Source organism: Sapajus apella, unplaced genomic scaffold, assembly GCF_009761245.1.
Source record: "Sapajus apella isolate SASKATOON/1434 unplaced genomic scaffold, GSC_monkey_1.0 scaffold137, whole genome shotgun sequence".
NCBI lineage: Eukaryota > Metazoa > Chordata > Mammalia > Primates > Cebidae > Sapajus > Sapajus apella.
The window spans coordinates 2,967,644-2,991,533 of NW_022437077.1; the positions used below are offsets into that span (position 1 = coordinate 2,967,644).

General features: G+C 46.7%; 1 protein-coding gene and 1 long non-coding RNA gene across 2 annotated transcripts in view; both read left to right on the plus strand.

Moving 5' to 3' along the window:
• Window positions 1-1,193: 1,193 nt before the first annotated feature.
• JPH2 (junctophilin 2) overlaps window positions 1,194-23,890 on the plus strand; it is an 80,405-nt gene continuing 57,708 nt past the window's right edge. Inside the window, exon 1 of the mRNA XM_032263703.1 lies at window positions 1,194-3,300. Within this exon, the coding sequence (XP_032119594.1) occupies window positions 2,922-3,300 (379 nt within the window). The 5' untranslated portion in view covers window positions 1,194-2,921. The remainder of the gene's footprint in view (window positions 3,301-23,890) is intronic.
• Window positions 5,275-23,247, plus strand: LOC116540268. The gene is made up of 3 exons (XR_004264366.1): window positions 5,275-5,295; window positions 6,705-6,709; window positions 22,517-23,247. It is a non-coding gene; the product is annotated as an uncharacterized LOC116540268 (long non-coding RNA).

Below are 23,890 nucleotides of genomic sequence, written 5' to 3' on the forward strand. Positions count from 1 at the left end.
ATTACAGGTGTGAGCCACCATACCCGGCACCTACGGTGTTTTTAACCAGAGATGAAAATCAGATTCATCTGGGAAGCTTTTAAAAGAATTCAGCTGCCCAAGTCTTCGCCCAGGACAATCTAATTCGGTAGGTCTGGGGTGGGGCTCTGGGATCTCTTTATGTTTTTAAGTTCTATAGTTGATTCTTATGTGTAGTAACCCTGGGCAGAGTCACCCTCTGGAGCTGCTATGGATGAACAGTGGTTAAATTCATGTAGCAGTGGCCACCTGGCCCAAGCATATGATTACAGCATTGAATCCGCAGCTCAAACTCCCCTAGCTTCCAGTTTCAGATGCTCTTCCCTCTTTCCTTGAGAGCAGAGCTAGAAAGAAGTTTGATTCTCAGAAGACCTCAGTGAGAAGTGGCAAAAGCTGAACTCCCTGGGAGTAGCCCTGAGGTGTTCTTAGAAGTGAATTGTGCAAGCAGGCTGCCAGTCAACCTGGCCAGGGCTCATGTCTGACCACCCAGGAGACACAGTCTTTATCCACGACTTGCTCCCTGTCAACTTGGCGAACGGACGGTGACCGTGAGCCCGAGAGGCTGGCTGCTTCTACCTGGTGGTGAAACACAAGTACAGAAGGGGCTCTTTTTAAGCACAGTCAAGGGCTGTGACCCAGGATGAAACGAAGTCCTAAGAACAGGTAAACCCACTGGGAGGAAAGGAGGGAACATTTTTTACCCGCTTCCCGAACAAGAACAAGACTTCCACAGTGACTATGTGGCCTAAGTTATCATGGGGTTTGGAAATATGTGAGACAAGTTTAAAGTCAGATAATTGTCTAATGTTCTCTAGTAGGTGCTGTGCTTAGTTCTCTCTTTCCCTTCGGTCCCTGTCTTCACACACACACACACTCTCACCCACATACACAAACACACACTCATACAAACACACACCACACACACGTACTCTCACCACACACAAACACCCTCACACACACACATAAACATACACACATACACTCTCACCACATACCCTCACAACACATACACTCACAATCACACAAACACACACACATACACACTCTCACCACACACATACACACATACACTTTTCCACTCTCACACACACCTTCACACACACACCACACACTCACAGCACACCCACTCACTCTCACACATAGTTGCATGCACTCTCACAACACACACAAACACACATACATACACTTTCACACACACTCGTACACGTTCACACACACACAGACACACACAGACCTTCATAGTCTTGGTGGCTCTTACCTTTCCCAGAATTCCTCTAGACTCGCATTAACCCTGGGCTTAGCTGGGCTTTACCATCACTAGCTCTGGCCACAGCTTCCTGCTGTGGAGATTTATTTGTTCTTTTTACTGGAATTTGGTGGGAACCTGAGTGGCTGGAAATCCACTCAGGCCCTTTGCTCCTGCCCCTGCCCCAAGAGCTTTCTGAAGTCTGGCCTCACAGGCTCCTAGGACACTAGAGCAAAAGACAGCTCAGAAAGGGACATTTAAAAAAATCATGACCCTTGAGAATTTCTGAGAGCACCACATTACAACACAACCCTGGGTTGACAGGAAGGGAACTCCTTTGACCCTCAGGGTCTGCTGGGTCTGCGGCGGGGAGGGCGCAGGGGCATCAAGGGGTGGGGAGAGGAAGCCAGAGGATGTCCAGTCTGTGTCTCAGGCAGAGAGGAGGGCAGGCTGCTTGCCCTTCCGGGGGAAAGAGAAAGGGAATAGATGATTGCTTCTTGCACTGAGTTCTCCCTGGGTTCTCCCAGGGTTCCTGGGGTAGAGGGAGTTCTGGGTGGTGTGTGAGCCCTGGACTCAGATTTCGTGTATCTTTCAGACTGTTTCCACAGCCTCACCTCTCTTTCTGACTTCTCTCCTCTGCTTTCCGGAGCACATGTGAAACTGTCTCCATTCCTTTCTCTTTAGGTCACTGGATTCCTTGATGGGGTTGGCAGTGGTGCTGTAACCCCAGGTCCCCTTAGGGCATGTGAGTGGTGGTGGGGCTGAGACCTGCCAACCTCCTCGCTCTGGGGGATTTTCAGTGTTCCAGGACTGGGCGTTCCGGTCTCCCTCTCCCCTCCCTTCCCCGATTCCCCGGCGCCCTCCCTGCCCGCAGACCCAGGGCACTCTGAGAATGGAAGGGAGCTGTCACTCCCAGCAGGAAAAGACACCAAGGTCCCTGGGCTGCCTGCACTCAATTCTCAGCCTCCTTCCTCAGCCCTCCAGCCACTGCTGGGTCTGCCGCACGGCACGATTTGAAATACCCCTCCTTCCCGCTTTGAAGGAGGCTGGGCTGGCTGGGGTTATTTTGGGAGCAGCTTCTGAGATCCAATGGCCTTGTTAGGGCAACACTGACCTTTCCGTCCCAGGAGGAGGGCAGGATTGGAGAAGGGGGCGGGGCAGCGGCGGGGAGACCAGCAGCCCCGCACACCCACTGGGGTGGAGAAGGGGGCCAGCGGGCTGCGGGAATTCAGCCTCACGCGGGGGCTGTCAACGAGGGGAATTTCCCCTCTTTGAAAAGACTGGGGACCCTTCCCCCGCACCCATTCACTGGGCTTCTTAAAGAGATCACACCGTTTTCCCTTGGACTTCTTGGAAGACAGACTTGGGACTCTTTGTGGGAACTTTGAACCTTTCCTTCCTGCTTTCTTCCCAGCAGGCAGCCTTGCTCTGGCCGGTGGAGTCGAGGCTCCTGGGCATGGCACTGACTAGCCGACCCAGTACTGACTTGGCGCCTGGGCTCTTTCAGCCTCTGCTGGCCTCCTGCTTTCCCCCTCCTGGGGCACAGTGGTGAGTCTGGGGGCCTGGCCCCGAGGGCACTGGAGGAGTGTCGCCGGCATCACCCACACCCTCTGCACCCACGCTGGAGGACACGGAGGTTGTCAGGGGCTACGATGAGATGAGCGGGGGCCGCTTCGACTTTGATGATGGTGGGGCGTACTGCGGGGGCTGGGAGGGGGGAAAGGCCCATGGGCACGGACTGTGCACAGGCCCCAAGGGCCAGGGCGAATACTCTGGCTCCTGGAACTTTGGCTTTGAAGTGGCAGGTGTCTACACCTGGCCCAGCGGAAACACCTTTGAGGGATACTGGAGCCAGGGCAAACGGCATGGGCTGGGCATAGAGACCAAGGGGCGCTGGCTCTACAAGGGTGAGTGGACACATGGCTTCAAGGGACGCTACGGAATCCGGCAGAGCTCAAGCAGCGGTGCCAAGTATGAGGGCACTTGGAACAATGGCCTTCAAGATGGCTATGGCACCGAGACCTATGCTGATGGAGGTGAGGCCAGCTGGGGGCCTGCAGAGCTGGGGCGGGCCATGGAGGGTGAGGAACACTGGTGGGGAGGGTGGGAAGGTGACGGGCAGTTGGCACAGAATCAGATGGGCTAGGATGTGCTGTGCTGTGTGGCTTTGGGCAAGCTGCTCCACCTTTCTGAGCATCCATTTTCTTGCAGTAAAGGTGGAGCTGATAAAGGGGTTGGTAAGAGGATTGGCAGGACTGCTTAGTACAAAGCTGGCCATGGAAATGCACACTCAGCACACACTCAATAAAATGTTTTTGTTTTTTTTTTTTTTTTTTGAGACGGAGTTTCGCTCTTTGTTACCCAGGCTGGAGTGCAATGGCGCGATCTCGGCTCACTGCAACCTCCGCCTCCTGGGTTCAAGCAGTTCTCCTGCCTCAGCCTCCCGAGTAGCTGGGATTACAGGCATGCACCACCATGCCCAGCTAATTTTTGTATTTTTAGTAGAGACGGGGTTTCACCATGTTGACCAGGATGGTCTTGATCTCTTGACCTCGTGATCCACCCATCTCGGCCTCCCAAAGTGCTGGGATTATAGGTGTCAGCCACTGCGCCCGGCCCAACACTCAATAAAATGTAACTACTGCCGTTTACATATTCAGCCTGTCCCATCATAGATAGCCATGGAATAGACTCTAGCAGAATTGGGGTCCAGTCTCAACCTTGCCATGAAAATTATTTTCAAGCAATAGATCATGAGGAGTATTCATTCATCCACCAACCCATCTACCATCCACCCATCCATCTATCCATTCATCATCTATCCGCACACCAATCCACCCACTGTCCATCCATCCATCCATCCACCCACCCACCCACCTACCTGCCCATCCATCCATCTACCCACCTACTCGTTCATCTTTCCACCTAAACATTCATCATTTGTTTTTTTGAAAAACCAAAAAACAAAGGCATGCAGACAAACAGTTATACATATTAGACACAAGTACGTATAGAATGCTGGGGCAGAAAGGAGCATTTCGATTTGAGGAGGTCAGGAAATACCTTAGTGGAGCTGACGCCGGAGCTTGATCTCTATAGGAAAGTTACACTTGTGAGGGTGGGCGTGGGGCAGAGAGGAGAGAGGACATAGCTCAGAAGCACGAGAGTAGTAGTGGCTGAAGAAATGGAGAGGAGTTTTCTGTGGCAGAACAGGCCTGTGGAGTGGCAGAGCAGACGTCATTACCTAGTCCAAGGGATGTAAAACTGGACGTATCACTTAGCTGGGCCACGGTTTCCTCATCTATGAAATGGGCACTTTAGAATATCAGTACTGCTCAAAATGTGGTCAGTGGACAGGAAGCATCAGCACCATCAATCCATCAGTTAGAAATGCAAGTTCAGTGGCCCACCCAGACCTGCTCATCAGAATCTCTGAGTGTGAGCCCAAACACTGCTTTCACAGGTGTATCAGGCAACTTTTATACATATTAGAGTTTAAAAAGTATTGATTTAAATTAGGGCCTAGCAAACCATGGGTCATGGGGCAAACTGGCCCGCCGTAAGTTCTGCACAGCTTATAAGCTGAGAGTGATGTTACATTTTTAAATGTTTGGAAGAAAAATAAAACAACAGTATTTTTTTGACACGTGAAATTATTTAATTATTTGAAAGCCCCCATATATCATCCTCAATTTTGCTTCTTGTCCTGCAAAACCTAAAGCATTTACTATCTGGCTTTTTTTTTTTTTTTTTTTTTTTTTTTTTTGAGACAGGGTCTCACTCTGTAGCCCAGGCTGGAGTGCAGTGGCACAATCTTGGCTCACTGCAGCCTCTGCGTCCCAGGTTCAAGTGATTCTCCCATCTCAGCCTCCCAAGTAGCTGGTACTACAGGTACCTGCCGCTACACCCAGCTAATTAAAAAAAAAAAAATTTGGTAGAGATGGGATTTTGCCATGTTGGCCAGGCTGATCTTGAACTCCTGACCTCAAGTGATCCACCTGCCTTGGCCACCCAAAGTGCTGGGATTACAGGTGTGAGCCATCATGCCCAGCCCTACCTGACTCTTTACAGTGAAAGTCTGCTGGCTGCGGCTTTGAATGGTCATTCAAACTCTTTCTGACGCAGGGTAATTCTACAGAGTCTTCCTAATGAGCTGCATTGGAAAGAGGAACCCACACAGATAACTCAAAACTGGCTAATTTTTACAAGTGACATTTGACATCAGAAGGCATTCGCAGAATATCGTATTCATCACTAGTGTCTCCTCTTTTTGACAGGGGATAGGAAGTGTGGGAGCGGGACTGGGACCAGAACAGCTGGAGCAGGAAAAGGCCTCAGCCAGCCCAGGGAGCAAGGTTTGCTGAAGCTGAGGCCCTTGGGCACGTTGACAGCAGCCTCAGGTGCAGGACAGATTTGCATCTGGGCTGCCAGCTGGTGGGTGTTTGGGTGAGGGCCTGCCCTTGAGACCATGTCTGGATGGTAACGAGGTCCCTGGAGTTTCTGCAGGTGCCTTTGGCTGCTACCCAGCAGGTTGGGAATTGAACAGCCCTGAGCACAGATTCTGGCTCCGCCACTTGCTAGCTGGGTGACCTTGGGCGTTTTCTGAGCCTCTTGAATCTAGTACAATTTGATTCGCCAGATGTTTCATGCAGGCACAGCGCTATGCATTGGGGACAGAGCAGAGAGCAAGCCTCAGTTTCTCTGGCTATAAAATGGAGATAATCCTTGCGTACTTACACGGCGTCAGTTACCTATGCACAGTGGTGCACTGTAGGCATGCGTAGAATGTTCCTTCCGGTCCCCCTTCTCTTCAAACCAAGGTGTGTGTATGTGTGCCTGTGTGCATGTGTGTCTCTATGTGCATGTCTCTGTGTGTCTGTGTGTGTGTGTGTTGGGGGTCTGGATGTGAGTCACAGGACACAAATTTCTGGGTCAAAGTGAGCATAGGAAACCACAGGTTCATCTCCCAATATGTCTAAAAGGAGAAAGCCTATTCATTCATTCATTCATTCATGCAACCAATATTACTAAGCACCTGGTCTATTCCAGGCACTGCTTCACAACAAGTTCTAGGGCTGGGGCAGTGACCAAGACAAGGTCCTCAAGGAGCTCCCTGTCCAGTGGAGAAGATGGACATAAACCAGAAAACAAACATACATGTAATCTCTAGAAGTTACAAATGTTATGGAAAAAACTGACAGAGGTGGAAGAGGATGGTGTTCTTGGATGGAGTGGTCTCAGAAGCCTAGAGAGGAAGTAGGTCCCCTCAGGCAGAGGGAATCCCGTTGCAAAGGCCCTGAGGCAGGGCTGGGCTTGGCATGTTTCAGGAACAGCAAGAATGCCAGAGTGAGTGAGGATTGCAACAGTCGTGGGGCTGGGCCGGATCACACAGGCTCTGAGGGCCCTGGGTTTATCCCACTTGTGCCCAAGTGCTCTTCAGGCCAGGTGACCAGAAGTCCTGCTGTCTTGGTTTGTCAGAGGCTGGGACTTCTCCCAAATGAGACGACCCCACATCCAGGGGCCCTGGCAACCTCACAGGTTCTCTTTCCCAAGCCACACACGAGGTGTAACTCTCCAAAATTAGATGTGGCCACCACTTCGGAAAATCTCTTTAATCAACCTGTCATCAGTCCCCAGAGGATTTGTTAAGGATCTGCCCTCACCCTTTCCCCCAACCTGGGTATCGCTGCAGCGGGGAATGTGGACAAATAAGATCCTATGATTAGGAACGTCTGGGAGTCAGACAGCCCTGGGTCGTTCCCCTGGCCCTGCCACGTTGTTTAAACTCACTAAGTCCCTTATCTATAAAATTGACCTATCCCGGTCTCTCAAAAGTCTTCTCATGGGATAAATGAGTACTCAGTAAATGGTTGTTGCTATTATTACTATTACCTATATATATATATATATATATATTTTTTTTTTTTTTTTTTTTTTTTTTTTTCGAGACAAAGTCTCACTCTGTCACCAGGTTAGAGTGCAGTGGTGCAATCTCGGCTCATTGCACCCTCCACCTCCCACGTTCAAATGATTCTTTTGCCTCAGTGTCCCATGTAGCTGGGACTATAGGCGCGTGCTATCACACCAGGCTAATTTTTGTATTTTAGTAGAGACAGCGTTTCACCATGTTGGCCAGGATGGTCTTGATCTCTTGATCTTGTGATCTGCCCACCTCAGCCTCCCAAAGTGCTGGGATTAAAGGCATGCACCATTGCACCTGGCCACTATTACCTATTATTAATCCATCCAATAGATATTTATTTAGTGACTATGGTGAAGCTACACCAGTGGTATAGAAATAAGCAGAAGAGAAACGCTCCCTGCCTCCACAGCAAATCTAACAGGAAATTGTCCTGCAGTACTGTGTCGGGTGCCAGGTAGGGACAGTCAGGGGAGTAACAGAACCAGAGCGGGCAGCCGCGCAGACGCAGGCATTCAGGGAGGCTTTCTGAAGTCATTTGCAAGCTGAGCCCTGAGGTACGTGCAGGAGTGAGCCAGGTGACAAGGACGGAGGAAGACTCCAGGACCAGAGGACAGCATGCAATAGCTCGGAGGTCCAAAACTTCCCATCCAGCTAGGAGACAAAGCTGAAACTTGCAACTTATCCTCAAAAGTTCAGAATTCTTCTTCACTGCTCCCCTTTTCTTGCAGTCAAATGCTACCAAGGAAACAGCAGTTTTCCAAACTGGAGATGTCAGCTCATTAGTGGATGGTGAAATCAGTTCAATGGATCAGGAGGAAAGAATAGAATAGAAGTATCAGAGTAGTTCACAGAATAAAATAAAGTATTATTTTTGGAAATATTTGTTCAGCTGGGGATATATATGTATATATATATATACACATACACCACAATGTGTGAGAGTGTGTGTGTATTTAAAAGTGTCTGCATTTATGTGTGCTTTGCGATGTAAAATGTATTTCTAACTGCAAGTCGTGGTCACTAAGGTGACTTGACTTGGCATCTTGGAAGCCCCTGATATTCCCACCTCCGCAGACCCCTCCTTGTGTTCTAGGCTTTTTCTCTGGTCTGAGGATAAGCTCTTCAGCTCTCGCCTTGGAAGGGGAAGGTGGGGCTGGTGCAGGAGCTCTGGCCTCCCAAACCCTGTTGTAAGCTGCTTGGCACCCCTCCCCCTCCCATAGCCCTCATTCCTCCCCTGGCCATATATAGCAAAGCTAAAAACAGCTGCTGACTTAAAGCACACGCACACACCCCAGCCCTGAAAGAGTAATGCGCTTGTTGCGTGGCTGGCTGGCTGTTCCCACTGAGACACTCATGGACTCCAGGCCTCCTAGATTCCATGGTGCTTGCTGTTTTCTGAGGTTCTTGGTCCTGGGGCCCCTGCTTTGGCCTGAGAGACCCATAAATGCCCTGAAACTTCAGGCATGATGTGCTCATATGTGCAAGACTGTGTTTTTCTGGGAGGCGTTTTCTCACATAGTCTCAGATTCTCCAAGTCATCTCTTGCTCAGATAAGTTCCAGAACCACTGATGACTTTAATAATCCCTTCCCCAAAATGTGCACTGGAAGAACCAAGCCCGAAGTTGACTTTTTTTCCATAAAGCTAATAAAAATAATAACCGTAAGGCTGAGGTGGTCGGATTGCTTGAGCCCAGGAGTTCTAGACCAGCCTGGGCAACATGGTGAAACCCCATCTCTACAAAAAAGAAAAATACAAAAATTAGCTGGATGTTGTGGCACATGCCTGTAGTCTCAACTACTTGAGAGGCTGAGATGGGACGATCGCTTAAGCCCAGGAGGTCGAGGCTGCAGAGAGGCATGATCACATTACTGCACTCCAGGCTGCGCAACAGAATGAGACACCGTGTCAAAAAAAAAAAAAAAAAGCAGGAAATAATAATTATAGTTGACATTTTTGGGGTGCTAAGTCCCAGGCATCATTCCTAGCACTTGAGTTATGTTGTATTATTTATTTATTTATTTTTTGAGATGGAGTTTCACTCTTATTGCCTAGGCTGGAGTGCAGTGGCCCGATCTTGGCTCACTGCCACCTCCGCCTCCCAGGTTCAAGCGATTCTCCTACCTCAGCCTCCTGAGTAGCTGGGACTACAAGCACGTGTCACCATGCCCGGCTAATATTTTTTTATTTTTTTTTTTTTTTTTTTTTTTTTTTGGAGACGGAGTTTCGCTCTTGTTACCCAGGCTGGAGTGCAATGGCGCGATCTCGGCTCACCGCAACCTCCGCCTCCTGGGTTCAGGCAATTCTCCTGCCTCAGCCTCCTGAGTAGCTGGGATTACAGGCACGTGCCACCATGCCCAGCTGATTTTTTGTATTTTTAGTAGAGACGGGGTTTCACCATGTTGACCAGGATGGTCTCGATCTCTTGACCTCGTGATCCACCCGCCTCGGCCTCCCAAAGTGCTGGGATTACAAGCGTGAGCCACCGCGCCCGGCCGCATATTTTTGTATTTTTAATAGAAACGGGGTTTCACCATTTTGGCCAGGCTAGTCTCGAACTCCTGACCTCAGGTGTTCTGCCTGCTTTGGCCTTCCAAAATGCTGAGATTACAGGGGTGAGCCACCGTGCCTGGCCTGTGGTGTTATTTAAAGCTTCACACAACAACCTCATGCAGAAGTAGTTACGACTCCTGTTTTACAGATGAGGAAACTGAGATGGAGAGCATGCAAGTACCTCACTCAAGGTCATCTAGCTAATAAGAAGCAGAGATGCAATTTGATAATAACTGATCATTAAATATTTTGTATTATAAATATTTTAATACATGTAAACCCTGATACAAAATGGGACATGCTACATAATTTATGAGACCCAGTGCAAAATGAAAATGTAGATCTTTTCCTTTAAATTATTAAGAATTTTAAGATGGGGACAACAGAGCGTTAACCCAGGTGCAGGGCTCTTCTGAGTGCTGTGTCCTGCAAGACTACATAGTTCCAGCATCCACAAAGCTGGTCTCGACCATGGTAATAACTTGCCTGGCTACTAGTTAATGTGCCTTTACTATGCACCAGGCTCTGGCTAAGGGTCTTATGGGCATTGTATTACTTGGGCTTCCTCATAACCCTCTCATCTACTATCCTACTGGCTTTTAAACTGTCATAATTGCAACCCCACTATAAGATATGTATTTTATTCCTTCTCTGGGAAGTGAATGCAAAAAAAATATGTACTTTACACTGTAATTGTGTACCTATACACATCTTTAAAAATGTAAAACTGAAACAAGCCAACGCAAAAAAGATTTTCCTTCCTAGGTACAATGCTTGCTATTTTCTCTTTTATTCTATTTTGTTGAGAGAATTAAATGAGGCCCTGATCCACGTAAAGCTCTTAGAGCAGGGTTTGGCATGTGTTAGTGCTTTTATTATTATTGTTACATGCTGAAAAGTTGAGACTTTATGTATTATGACAGTTGGGTCAAAAACCCAAGCTTCTGCTTTCTGGATCCAGTTTTCTTTCTTCTGCTCAAAGCTTATGACTTAAGCTAATTTTAGTCCAATTGACTCTGAACACGGGGGCTATGTGATTTTGCCAGGTGGAGGACTGAGCAGTAAGTACCTGGTGTCACATTCTCTGGACCTGTGATCCATGTTCCTTGCAGAGATAAGCGTGAAAGAACTTAACTTCCATATTTATTTATTTGTTTTCATAATAGAATATCTTTTCTATCGGTCAGTTTCTCTATCTTTATGCCAATGTCATGCTGCCTTGGTTACTGTACCTTTACATTGCCATAAAATCAGAGTAAATTCTTCAACTTTGCTCTTCTTGTTCAACACCGGATTATTCTGAGTCATTTCCGTTTTAAAATCAGCTTCTTCAACCTGGGCAACAGAGTGAGACCCTGCCTCAAAAACAAACAAAAAAAAAACAAAACAAAAAAACCAGCTTCTTGATTTCTGAAAAAGGCCTGCTAGGATTTTGGTGAAGATTGTATGAAGTCTACATAGATCAGTTTGAGAGAATGGACATCTTATTAGCAGTGAGTCTTCCAACCCGTGAACGTGGTATATATCTCTATTTGTTTCTGTTTTCTTTAATTTCCTGCAGCAATGTTTTAGAGATTTCAGTGTCTTAGGCATCTTTTATTAATTTTATCCCAGCGTATTTTAGTTTTTGTGACGTTGTAAATGGCATTTAACATTTTATTTTCTCAATTGTTGACTGCTAGTTTATAGAAATACAACTACTGTTGTATATTGACTTTGAATTCCTTTACCTCGCTCGGTTAATTTCTTAGTTCTAGTGGATCTTTTTGTTTGTGTTTTTTGCATTATAAGGAATATCTTTTAATTTGAAATAATTTGTTATTAAAAATCAAGTGTAGAGGCCCTAAGGGAATCTGATATTGTAAAGGAAGACATGTGATATTTAAGCATCTGAGACTTAGAGTAGCCAGATCTGGGTTCAAATCCCAGTTGTGCCAGTTCTTAACCAGGTGAACCTGGGCACACCAGGTAACCTCCCTGAGCTTCCATTTCCATTTTTCTTTTAGGGATGTGTTAAAATCTCCCTTAGAATATGGTCGAGACAAGCAAACAAGATAATGCATGTGAAGCACTCAGCACAATGCCTGGCACACAGGAAATGCCAGAATATGTATTTCTGTATTTCCTTCACATTCCAAAGGGTGAATTAATTCAGGATGGCCCGAACCATAGCTGTCCCTGTCTTTGGGAGGATATTTGAGGACAAAAAACTTTGCAACAGTGAATAAGACAAGACTCTGATTCGCTTAGTTCTGCCTTGATACCTGCCAGTGTAGGCGGAATCCATGCCAGACACGATTCCGTTTCCAATGTAGAATCAGCATAATTTAACCTCATCTTGGAAATCTCACGTCCCAGTTCACAGCCAGGTATCAGCGTGACAGTCAGCTGAGTTGCTGTCTTGGCAGCTTCTGGGCATTCTACAGAGACCCCAGGGAGAGCACAGCAGACCCTTAGCAGGACAGGAAAGCGGACATTATTCGTCTTTCCTCTCCACGGCCTTGTTTTCAGTGATTCATGTGTCCGATTGGCCAAATCTCCCAAATCTCTGCAGACGTGCCCCTGTCCAAGGCCAGGCCTTTGGGATTCATTGAGCTTGCTTATTTCCAGGGCTTACTAATTCAGTGCCCAGCAGCTGTTCCCTGGAGCAGGCCTTGTCCTCCACACCCTTGTGAAGAATGTCGAGTCTTATTTTCTGAGGGCCCTGGTTGAGGGTGGAGTGTGGGGCGAGGGGGACATGGTCGCTTCCTGCCATTGACTTCCTGCCATGGAGGGTTATGCTTGTCCTCACCTGTCTCTTCCCGAGCTGAAGCCACAGAATAGGGGAGTAGATAGGGCTGGCACTCCTCGCTCCTGCGTAACTTTCACTCCCTGATGAGGGTTGCCTGGCACAGATCTGTGCTGGCAGAATCCACAGAGCAGCCCAGGTGTGCTAGGAACTCCAGAGTGACCCCTGCTCTGGGCCAGGAATGAGCACCTTGTGCCTGGAGGTCTTCCTGCCAACGCTGGCTGGCCATTGCTGTGGATGGGGTAGAGTTGGGGTCACACATGGAGGCCGACAGCTGCACGAAGCCTCCAGGGAACACTCTATGGTATGCACCATGCTTTTATTATTTCTATTTTTAATTAAGTTAGAATCCTTTATGGGTACTTTTTTTATTTTTTATTATTTTTTATTTATTTTTTGACAGGGCCTTTCTCTGTCGCCCAGCCTGGAGTGCAATGGTACAATCACGGCTCACCACAGCCTCAACCTCTTGGACTCAAGTGATCCTCCCACCCCAGCCTGCTAGTGCCTAGAACTACAGACGCATGCCGCCCTGCCTGGCTAATTTTTTTGTCAAAATGGGGTTTTTCCATGTTGCCCTGGCTGGTCTTGAACTCCTGAGCCCAAGCCGTCCGCCTGCCTCAGCTTCCCAAATTGCTGGGATCACAGGCGTGAGCCACTGTGCCTGGCCTATGGGTACCTTTTAACACAGTGATCTAATTTAACAACATCAGTGACAGACAAACCTACAGTATATACCCTTGACGGGATGTACAGAGAAGGCCAGCACTTTAAGAGGCTGAGACAGGAGGGTTGCTTGAGCACAGGAGTTCAAGACCAGCCTGGGCAACATGGTGAGACCCTGTCTCCAGAAGAAAAAAAGAAAGAGACAGGATCTGACCCCTTGGATGAGATTCTTTTAGCTATGGTATTGAGAAGAGGCTGTTTTGGGAAGGCAGGTATTGAGTGAGGGGGAGGTGGCAATGAGACCAACTAGTGAGTTTATTACAGTTTTTATTGGTGAGATCATGAGATGATGGTGGCTGGCACCACCACCTTGCAGCAGCAGAGGTGGTGAGATGATGCATTTTGAAGTAAGAGCTTATAGACTGGATAGGAGTGAGAGAAAGAGAAGTCATGGATGGTCCCAAGGCTTTGGCCTGAGCCATGGAGGGATGGTGCCGCCATGAACTGAGATGGGATGAGGATTTGAGGAGGGAAGGTCAGGAATTCAGTGCTGGGCACCATGGGGGAGAGATGCCTGTTGGAAGTGTCTGTGGGCATTGGGGTTGTGGGCAAGCCTGTGCACAGGTAGGTGGGGCTTCCTTTATAGTCTCTTCCCTTGAGCTTTCTTGCCTCCTGCATACACAATCATTTCTGGTCCCCAAGGCCCGAAGGGCTGCTGAGCTGACCCAAGACCTGGAAACGGGGCTGTTCCCCAGGCCACAGGCTCCTGTGCTGTCAGCACCCAGGCGATGCCTCCTGGTTAATCCTCTGCTTCTGGTGTGAGCTACGGGGCATCATCCGGGGCAGCAGCCTCTGGATATATGGGTGGTGGAGGCTTGCAGGCTCAGGGACTTGCCATCCACCCGCTGCAACCTGACCCTGCTCCCGGGAGCTGGTCCCAAAGCTCCTCCGCTTTGGGTTGTCTATCAGTGATCCCAGGAAACCAGAGACTGTGGAGATTTGATGGACAGCAGCATTTGGAAGCCATGGGAAGGGACTTTGGTGCCAGCCTTGTAGGCGAGCCAGGGAGCAAGGCCTTGGACTTGTTATGAGAAGAATGTAACACCATCTAAGTGCTCACTGAAGGGTCTGTTAAATTAATTTATGAGGCCATGCGATGAAGTAATAAAGGCCTTTAAAAAGACAGGGGTGGACCCACCTGTATTCATACAGAAAGAAATCTAAGGCATTGTAAGTGAACAACAGCCATTTGGCAAATATTTATTGAGTGCCTGCTAGGTGCTAGGTAGTGTTCTCAGAGTAGGGCAGTGGTAGACTGGTGAACAGCTAAGCTTTTAGTCTATTTGTGATAAGTATATGGTTGCAGTTTGGCAGAAGAAGGCCTGGAAGGATCTAAATCATTAACAGGAGTTACCCTGGGGAGATCAGCTAGAGGTCTTTTCTTTTATATAGTCTTCTGTTGTTTGGATTTTTTTGCAGTGAGCATATGACTTTTGCAATATACATTTTTCTTTTTTTTTTAATTTGAGACAGGGTCTCACTCTGTCATCCACGCTGGAGTGCAGGAGGCATCTTGGCCCACTGCAACCTCCATCCCGCACGGGGCTCAAGCAATCCTCCCACCTCAGCCTCCTGAGTAGCTGGGACCACAGACATGCACGACCGCACCAGCCGCTTTTTTGTATTTTCAGTAGAGATAGGGGACTCATCATGTTGACCAGGCTGGTCTTGAACTCCTGAGCTCAAGAGATTCCCACACCTCAGCTTCCCAAAGTGCTGGGATTACAGTCATGATCCACCTCACCTGGCCCAACTTTTGCAATTTTTATTTTATTTTTTAATTTTTAGTTAATTAATTAATTTTTTTTTTTTGAGCCTCTCACTCTGTTGCCCAGACTGGAGTGCAGTGGCATGATCTCGGCTCACTGCAACCTCCACCTCCTGGGTTCAAGCGATTCTCTTGCCTCAGCCTCCAAGTAACTGGGATTACAGGCACAAGCACCACCACACCTGGCAAAGTTTTGTATTTTTAGTAGAGACAGGACTTCATCATGTTGGCCAGGCTGGCCGTGAACTGACTTCAAGTGATCTGCCTGCCTCGGCTTCCCAAAGTGCTGGGATTACATGCATGAGCCACTGCACCTGGCCCAACTTTTGCAAGTGCTTCCACCATACAAACAGTATTTACATGTAGACATAACAAGAAGCCCTCAGGATGCAAAAGGGTTGGGGGTCGGGGTGTCTGAACACAGTTTTCCAGAATCTAGGCTCAGAATCCTGGATGGTCTCCCTTTGTTTCTCCCCATTCTGGGTACTCAACTTTTCAATGCAAGGCAGGGTTGAAAGAGCAATTGAGGCGAGGAACCTGTTCCTCAGTCTCAGCTGAGCTACTCCCAGGCTGTGTGGCCTTGGGCAGGTCCCTCTACCTCTCTGAGCCTAAGCCTCCTCCCCTGTGTAATGAAGGAACAAGACTACACTTACCCATAAAGGTAAGCAGATTTTCTCACGCACAGCATTGACTAATTGGCCACGGCTACCTGGGAAGTGGTGAGGGGAGACTCCAGGCCATAGTGCTACTCAGCCTCATGACCCATGTGCAATGCCAGTTGTGGACACAGATAGGGAATACGTGGTGTATGTGATGGATTACTTACGGACTTGGACTAGAAGATCTTGTCATGTCTGATGAAATCTTTGTGTGTTTGTTGTACGGATAAAATGAACATATTGGGACACTGGTATTGTAGTAGAGAAAGAATTTAATAAATGTAGGGCTAGTCAAGTGGGAGATGAGAGTTTATTATTTAAATTTGTCTCTGAAAGTTTAGAAGCCAGCGTTTCTTAAGGATAGTTTGGTGGGCCGGGGACTAGGGAGAGGCAAATGCTGATTGGTTGGGTTGGGGATGAAATGATAGGAAGTCGAAGCTGGGTTTTTTTTTTTTTCTGTATTGAGGCAGTTTTGGGGTGGGAGTTATGGAACTGGTTGAATTAGTTTTTTGTTATGAGTCACAGGTCTGGGAGTTCAAAAAATATTTTAAAGACCAATTTTAGGTTTTGACAGTAGTGATGTTATCTCTAGGAGTCATTGGGGAGGTTACAAGCCTTGTAACCCCTGGCTGTATTTCTCCAGAGTCATGATTTTATAAAGGCAGTTTGGTCTCTGAGTAAAGAGGGGGTTAGTTTCGGAAAAGGACTGTTAACTGTGTTTGTCTTAAACTATTAACTCAATTATTTTTATGGTTAGTTTGGTCTATATCCAGGAATGAGTGAAGACAGCTTGTGAGGTGAGAAGTAAGATGGAGTCAGTTATATCAGATTTGTTTACTGTTATAATATTTTTATGTCAGATTTTTTTCACTGTCACAATTTTTATAAAAGTGGATTTAATCTCCAAGCTCCACTCCAGCTGTGACCTTCTCAGGATTAAAACATTCTCACTTACACCAGAGTTGAGGTTGTCTATGGCTGTGTTGAACATTTGCAATAGAAATCTAACAGCCCGTATTAAATATGGGTTATTGAGCCCCGTTTGGTGACTCATGCCTTTAATGGCAGCACTTTGGGAGACTGAGGCAAGAGGGTTGCTTGAGTCCAGGAGTTTAAGAGCAGTCTGGGCAACATACTGAGACCACATCTCTACAAAAATATAATTAGCCAGGCGTGGTGGCAGGCACCTGTGGTCCCAGTGACTTGGGAGGCTGATGTGGGAGGATCACTTTAGCCCAGGAGGTTGAGGCTGCAGTGAGCTGTGATTGTGCCACTGCACTCTAGCTTGGATTACAGAGCGAGACTGTCTTGAAACAAACAAACAAAAAAACCCAAAAATATTCATATATACACACATATGGGTTCCTAGAGCCAGCTCCTACTGGCTGGTGAGAGCTCAGGAGCTTTGCAGTCACAGTGGGAGTATTTACACAGTGGAAACTGACTAACATTACAGATTGAGGTCCGTTGGTTGGTTTTCCCTAAAGAGCTGGTTTGCTACTGTATTCGGGCTATTGTGCTAATAAGAAATGCCTTCTTTTTTTCTTCTCACTCCTATTTAGGGTGATCAGCCATCTCCATTTGCCTGAAACTGCTCTGATGTTAGCACTGAAAGTTCCACATCCCAGGAAACCCCTCAGACATAGGCAAACCGGGATGACTGGTCACCCTGCAATCTTTTCCATGAAGTGAAGGGAGCCATCCTCTGTGGAGAGCCTGAGATCTCTGCTAGATAACCCATGTAATACAGCAACCCTGCAAAGTAAACTTGCTATGCTCACTTTACTGAGAGGAGACAGACTCAAAGATAGCTTATCCAAGGCCTGTGTTCGTTAATGCATTTGACAGTGTCTGGGCATGTCTTCCATGTGTTAGTTTCTGCATTGAGTGCTGGAGATGCTGTGGTGGGCAAGGCAGACCTGCCCCAGCCCCCAAGTGCATGTATCCTAACAGCAGAGACCGGTATCTAACAGTTACTTAAATACAAAATGTGATACATATTTTGCAGGAAAAATAGAAGAGTTTATGAACTGACAACAGGGGAGTCTGGTCTGGTCTGATAATCAGAGAAAGCTTCCTTGAAGTGATGTTTGAGCTGAGAACTGCAGGATGAACAGGGGTAAACTGGGTGACAGGGGAGGCCACACAGGCAGGCAGAAGGGATGGCCAATGCAAAGGCTTGGAGGTGGGATCTGAGCATGCTAGTCCAGAAAAGGCTGGAACACAGAGGCTGAGAGGGAAAGTTGGGTGGATGAGGCTGGAGAGATTGGCAGAGCCCAGATCATGAGGGTTTTGTGGGTCACAGTGAGGAGCTTGGACTTCATTCTTCTGATAGACTCTGGGATACCCCTTCAGACACTCCTTAGGACCAGGGTCACATTCCCCAAGCTGCCAGGAGTGTTAGCAGCTGTCAGATCCTAGCTGGGCATTTCCGTTCAACAAGGGAGCTCCCTCCTTGACTTCCAATGACTGTAATGACCACGCCTCCTTGCTTTGATTTTGGGCAACTCTGAGGGGCGTTACCAGCTTCAATCCCCCTGGGATCAGTTGAGGATTCTGTTGCAGATGTTCAACTTCTTCCACTGCCAAATCCTGCTTCCTTCCTTACACGTGCTCTTCCTGAGAGCACTCCTCACTAAATCACCCACACACCATCTCAGCTTCAGAATCTGTTCCCTAGGGATCCTGACCCGAGACAATCCTCAAGGTACTGGGAAGTTACTGCAGGGTTTTAAGAGGGGGAGTAAACTGCCGAGATTTGCATCTTATGAAGGAGATGAGTGGCAGCAGCAAAGGGTGCCCTGAAGTGGGGGCGTGGGAGGATACTGCTGTCACCGTCAAGGGGGAAATGGGTGTGGCTTGGACCAGATAGGGTGGAGACCGAGAGAAGCAGAAAAATTAAGGAGTACCGCACCGTGTCATCATGAGAAAGGCATTTACATTCTTAGTTACAGTTTTTCCAATTATACCATTGAAATGATGATACCTGTATCTGTTAGGACACTTTTTTATCTATTCATTCTAACAATATATTAAGCAAAATTAAGGAGATACTCAGAGTCAGGTCTATCTGTTTCTACAGGCTATGTAATTTCCATTATTCTTTGCTACCCCCAAAGATGTCTGAGCCCTGCCTTACTTTCTCTGGGATGCTGGGTCCATAGTCTTTATCAAGGTGGGTTAGAGCCAAGCTGGGATGAATCCCTTATACTCAGGAGCATCCGTACAGTGTCTGTGGCTTGGGCATGTGTGCTGATCACAGTGAGCATTTCTGCTTCACCTGGCCTGATCTTGCTATGCTTAGACAAGAGCCACTAACCCCTGGACTCTCTGATGCCCACTCTCTATCTGCCATGCTTCGTCTTAAACACTGTCTGAAATTTGTTGATGACACTTCCATGGGCTGGCCAAAGATCTTGTGCCAGCATCTGATATTATGTGAGAGGACTTGGAGAAGGATCAGGGATGGCTGGGAGACAAAACAGGCAAGATGAAGACAGGAGAGCTGCCCTGGGAAGTAAAAAGTGATCAGTGTCTTGGGCATTGAGAATTTGGAGGAAGGAAGGTGGTTTCCTGAAGGAGGTAGTTTGAAACTGGGCTATGAAGGATTTGGGAAGATAAGGCTGGGAAAGTGAGTTGGAAACAGGTCACGAAGGGGCTGGACTATCAGGTAAGGACTTTCATAGGCAATAGGGACTCCTAGAAAGAAAAAACAAGGAACTAATCCTCGTTCCTTTCTCTCCATCTCTGTTCAGTTCTCCAGTGTGTTAGTCCGTTTTCTGTTACTTACAACAGAATACCTGAAACTGTGTAGTTTATAAGAAACAAAATGTATTTCCTATATTTTTTTTCTTTCTTTTTTCTTTTTGAGACAGAGTCTTACACTGTCACCCAGGCTGGAGTGCAATGGCGCGATCTTGGCTCACTGCAACCTCCGCCTCCCAGGTTCACATGATTCTCCTGCCTCAGCCTCCTGAGTAACTGGGATTACAGGCACACACCACCATACCTGGTTAACATTTTGTATTTTTAGTAGAGATAGGGTTTCAGTATGTTGGCCAGACTGGTCTCAAACTCCTGACCTCATGATCTGCCCGCCTCGGCCTCCCAAAGTGCTGGAATTACAGGCGTGAGCCTCTGCACCCGGCCTATTTCCTGTATTTCTGGAGGCTAGGAAGTTCAAGGTCAAGGAGTCATATCAAGAGAGGCCACTCTTAGTAGTGATGACTCTCTGCAGAGTCCCAAGGTGGTATAGGGTGTCATGTGATGAGGGGGCCGAGTGTAGTAGCTCAGATCTCTCTTCTTCCTCTTATAAAGCCACCAGTCCCACTCCCATAACCAATTAAACCATGAATCCATGAGTGGATTAATCACCCCTAAAGGCCCCACCTCTCAATACTGCCACATTGGGGATTACGTTTCAGTATGAGTTTTTCTGGGTGGACAAACATTCAAACCGTAGCGTACAGGCACACTGATCTTCCAAATTCAGACAGTTTCCTGGAAACAGGAAGGTGTCGCTGACCAGATGGGGTAGTGTTCTCAGTGTCCATTCTGTGTTTGGAGGCAGATCACAAGGTCAGGAGTTCAAGACCAGCCTGGCCAACATAGTGAAACCCTGTCTCTAATAAAAATACAAAAAATTAGCTGGGTGTGGTGGCGGGTACCTGTAGCCCCAGCTACTTGGGAAGCTGAGGCAAGAGAATTGCTTGAACCCAGGAGGTGGAGGTTGTAGTTAACCAAGATCACACCACTGCACTCCAGCCTGGGTGACAGAGACTTCATCTAAAAAAGAATACCTGAGGTCGAGTAATTTATAAAGGAAAAGGTTTATTTGGCTAATGATTCTGGTGGCTGAAAAGTTCAAGGTGGAGCATCTACCTCTGACGAGGCCCTCAGGCTGCTTCCACTCATGGCAAAAGGTGAAGGGGAGCTGGTGTGTGCGGAGATCACCTAGCAAGAGTAGAAGCAAGAGTGAGAGTGGGGAGGTACCAGGCTCTTTGTAACAACCAGCTCTTGTGGGAATTAATAGAGCAGGAACTCACTCACCCCCAAGGGAGGGCATTAATCTATCCACGAGGGATCTGCCCCCATGACCCAAACACCTCCCGTTAGTTCCCACCTCCAACGCTGAGGATAACATTTCAACATGAAGTCTGGAGGAGAGAAACATCTGAACCATAGCACTTGCATTTCTGAAATGGTCATGCTTTCTTCAGAGCTGAGCTTTGGGTGAGAATTTTGGAACCTTTAACTTCTAAGGGATATTCTCATATTCTTAGAGGTGAAAGCACTAGTCAGGATGCTTGGCTGTGACTGCCAGCAACTGCCACATTGTGTCATCATGAGCAGGTCATTAAAATTCTTAGTTTTGGCTTTTCCAGCTGTAAAATCAAAATGATGTTGCCTATATCTGTTAAGATACTTTTTTCATGGAAAACCCTAACTCCAAATGACTTAAACCAGCACTTTCTAATGGAAGTATTATATGAACTACATATGTAATTTAAAAATTTTTAGTAGCCATATTTAAAAAGGTAAAATTAATTTTAATAATATATTTTATTTAACTCATCCACAATATTATCTTTTTGTGTGTAATCAATATACAATCATTAATGGGATATTTTCCATTCTTTTTGTGTGAGTTTTAAAAAATTTAGTGTCCAGTGACCACAGGTGGCTAGTGGCTACCATATTGGACAGCACAGACTTAAACAGTGAGGATATTTATTATTTCACATAATTGAAAATCCAGAGGTAGAGGAGCCCCAGGATTGGTTAATTTAGAGGCTTAATAGCATCAACAAGGATCCAGCTTCCTGCCAGCTTTTGGCTCTGCCATCCACAGATATCAGCTTTGTTTTCAGCCAGCTCTCCTCATGGTCCCAAGGTGGCTGCCATAGCTCTGGGGTCACCTCCAGATGCATTGACATCCAGCAGAAGAAGAAGCTGTGCTTCTCTGTATATATCTCTTTATGAGAACAAAAACCTCTGTTCTGCCTCCCCTCACAGCTGATTTTCTCTCAATCTCAATGCCAGATTTCGTCACATACTCAGGTATAATCAATCCAGCAATTGGCAAGGAAGATCTGAAAGTCTGGCTTAGAGCAATCAGAGTTTACCCCTAGAGCTGGAGACAGGCTTACCCTTCTCTAAGTCTCATGGATAACTAGACACTGGAACAAAACTGAGGTCCTATCAGCAAAGGAGTGGAGAACTGCTGTTGCCCAAAATGGGTTCCATGGGACACAAATCCTGGCAGATGCTCTGCCAAAGGGACTTTCTGATTAAATAACATCTGTCTCTTGGAGGATCACGGTAGTCATGAGCACACGAAGGGTTCTGATAAATCCCTCGGGAAGGAGACCTTTCATTTATTTCACTTTGATTTTCTCAAACTTTCTCGACTTCAGAACTGTGCTTTATTTCCCCCAGGATAAAACACATTAACACAAGTTTTGAGAAATACAGTTTTAGAGAACCTGCCTCAATGGGTTACTAGTTTATAAGCAGGACACAGGCCCACACGGTGGCCTCTTTTGGCTGCAACTGAATGACCTGCATTCAGGAAGATTCCTGTAGACCAGGCAGAGTATCCAGTGGCTCAGACCACAATCATCATTTCCCCGAAAAAGAACAAAAACTATAGTTTTCTCCTTGCTAAACGCATCCAGACCTTGGATTCACACCCTATGAGAAAGTCTCACATAAGGGCACATACCGAGACCGTTGGCATAGGTGATTTGCTTCGTTTCTTTGCCATAGTCTTCATGGTTTTCCTGGTGTCTTCCTGAAATGGACAAATATCTGTTTGCCAAAGCAAATGTATTCAGATTAATGTTTAAAACCACAATAAAATCAGATAAGCCCTCTTATCTGATGTAATCAATACCAGTTATAAATTGGTTAATCGAATAAGTCAGTAAAAGCAGAGAAACACGAAAGTAATACATATGTCTTATATTTTTAAATTTAAATCACACATATGCATAATATATAGTCACCCGATCTTTACTTTTCATTCACTAGTCTTCTGATGACAGTCTTTAATGAATGGAGTTTCTCATTGTCTTTCTTGGATACCCATCATGCGTAATCTATAAAAACTAGTTTCTTTCAGTTTCTTTAAAGAGGAGTGAGAAGTTGAAAACACTGGCAACCTGAGTGTAGAAAATGTCTAGGTTTCTGTAATTTCATTCCCAGTCTTAGATGGGTATGTCATTCATACTGAATTTGAGGATAATTTTTTAGGGATTCTCCTTCATGGACATCTAAAAGTATTTGGCTTTCCTGAGGGATAGCAGCCCTCTTTATCTTTTGGTACATTGATATTCCACTGGTTTACATGAGAAATATTAATAAATCCCATCATTTCAGTAATGAACACAACTGAAGTAAACAACTTTGGAAACAATGTTAAACATAAAACTTCCCATCTGGGTACAGAAGCATGTAGGCTTCTGAGAGCATGGTCTGCCAGCTGGGAGCATCTGTGTGCCAAGGGTACCAGTTGGCAGGGTTTTTAATTTTAATTTTAATTTTTTTTTAGAGTGTCACTGTGTCATCCAGGCTGGAGTGCAGCGGTGCCATCTCGGCTCACCTCTGCCTCCCCGTCAAGCAATTCTCCTGCCTCAGTCTCCAGCGTACCTGGGATTACAGGTGTGCGCCACTATGCCTGGCTAATTTTTGGATTTTTAGTAAAGGCGGAGTTTCACTATGTTAGCCAGGCTGGTCTCCAACTCCTGGCCTCAAGTGATCTGCCTGCCTTAGCCTCCCAAAGTGCTGGGATTGCAGGCATGGGTCACTATGCCCAGTCAAGGTAGCAGGTTTGACAGAAGGAACGGAGCGTGCTGGTTGATGGGAGGTCAGTGGGTAGAATTTATAGCTCCGAGCCCAGCCTGCACATTAGAATCACCTGAGTTGTTTTGAAAAATATGCAATGTCCAGAGCAATTAAATCATAATCTCTCACCAGGAAAGGGGATCTTGTACTGTAGATATGGCTGCCGGGAACTATACTGTGGTGTGTGTTTAGGAGCATGGAGGCAAATGAACAGATCCCAACGTTTTCTGCCCCTTCAGGTCAGAAGCTCTGAGGCCTTCTCCCTGAGTCAGGGATGTACCCCAACCAGCAAAACCTGGGTATTCCAGAGCACAAACATGCATTCCTTTTTTTTTTTTTTTTTTTTTTTTTTTTTTTTTTTTTTT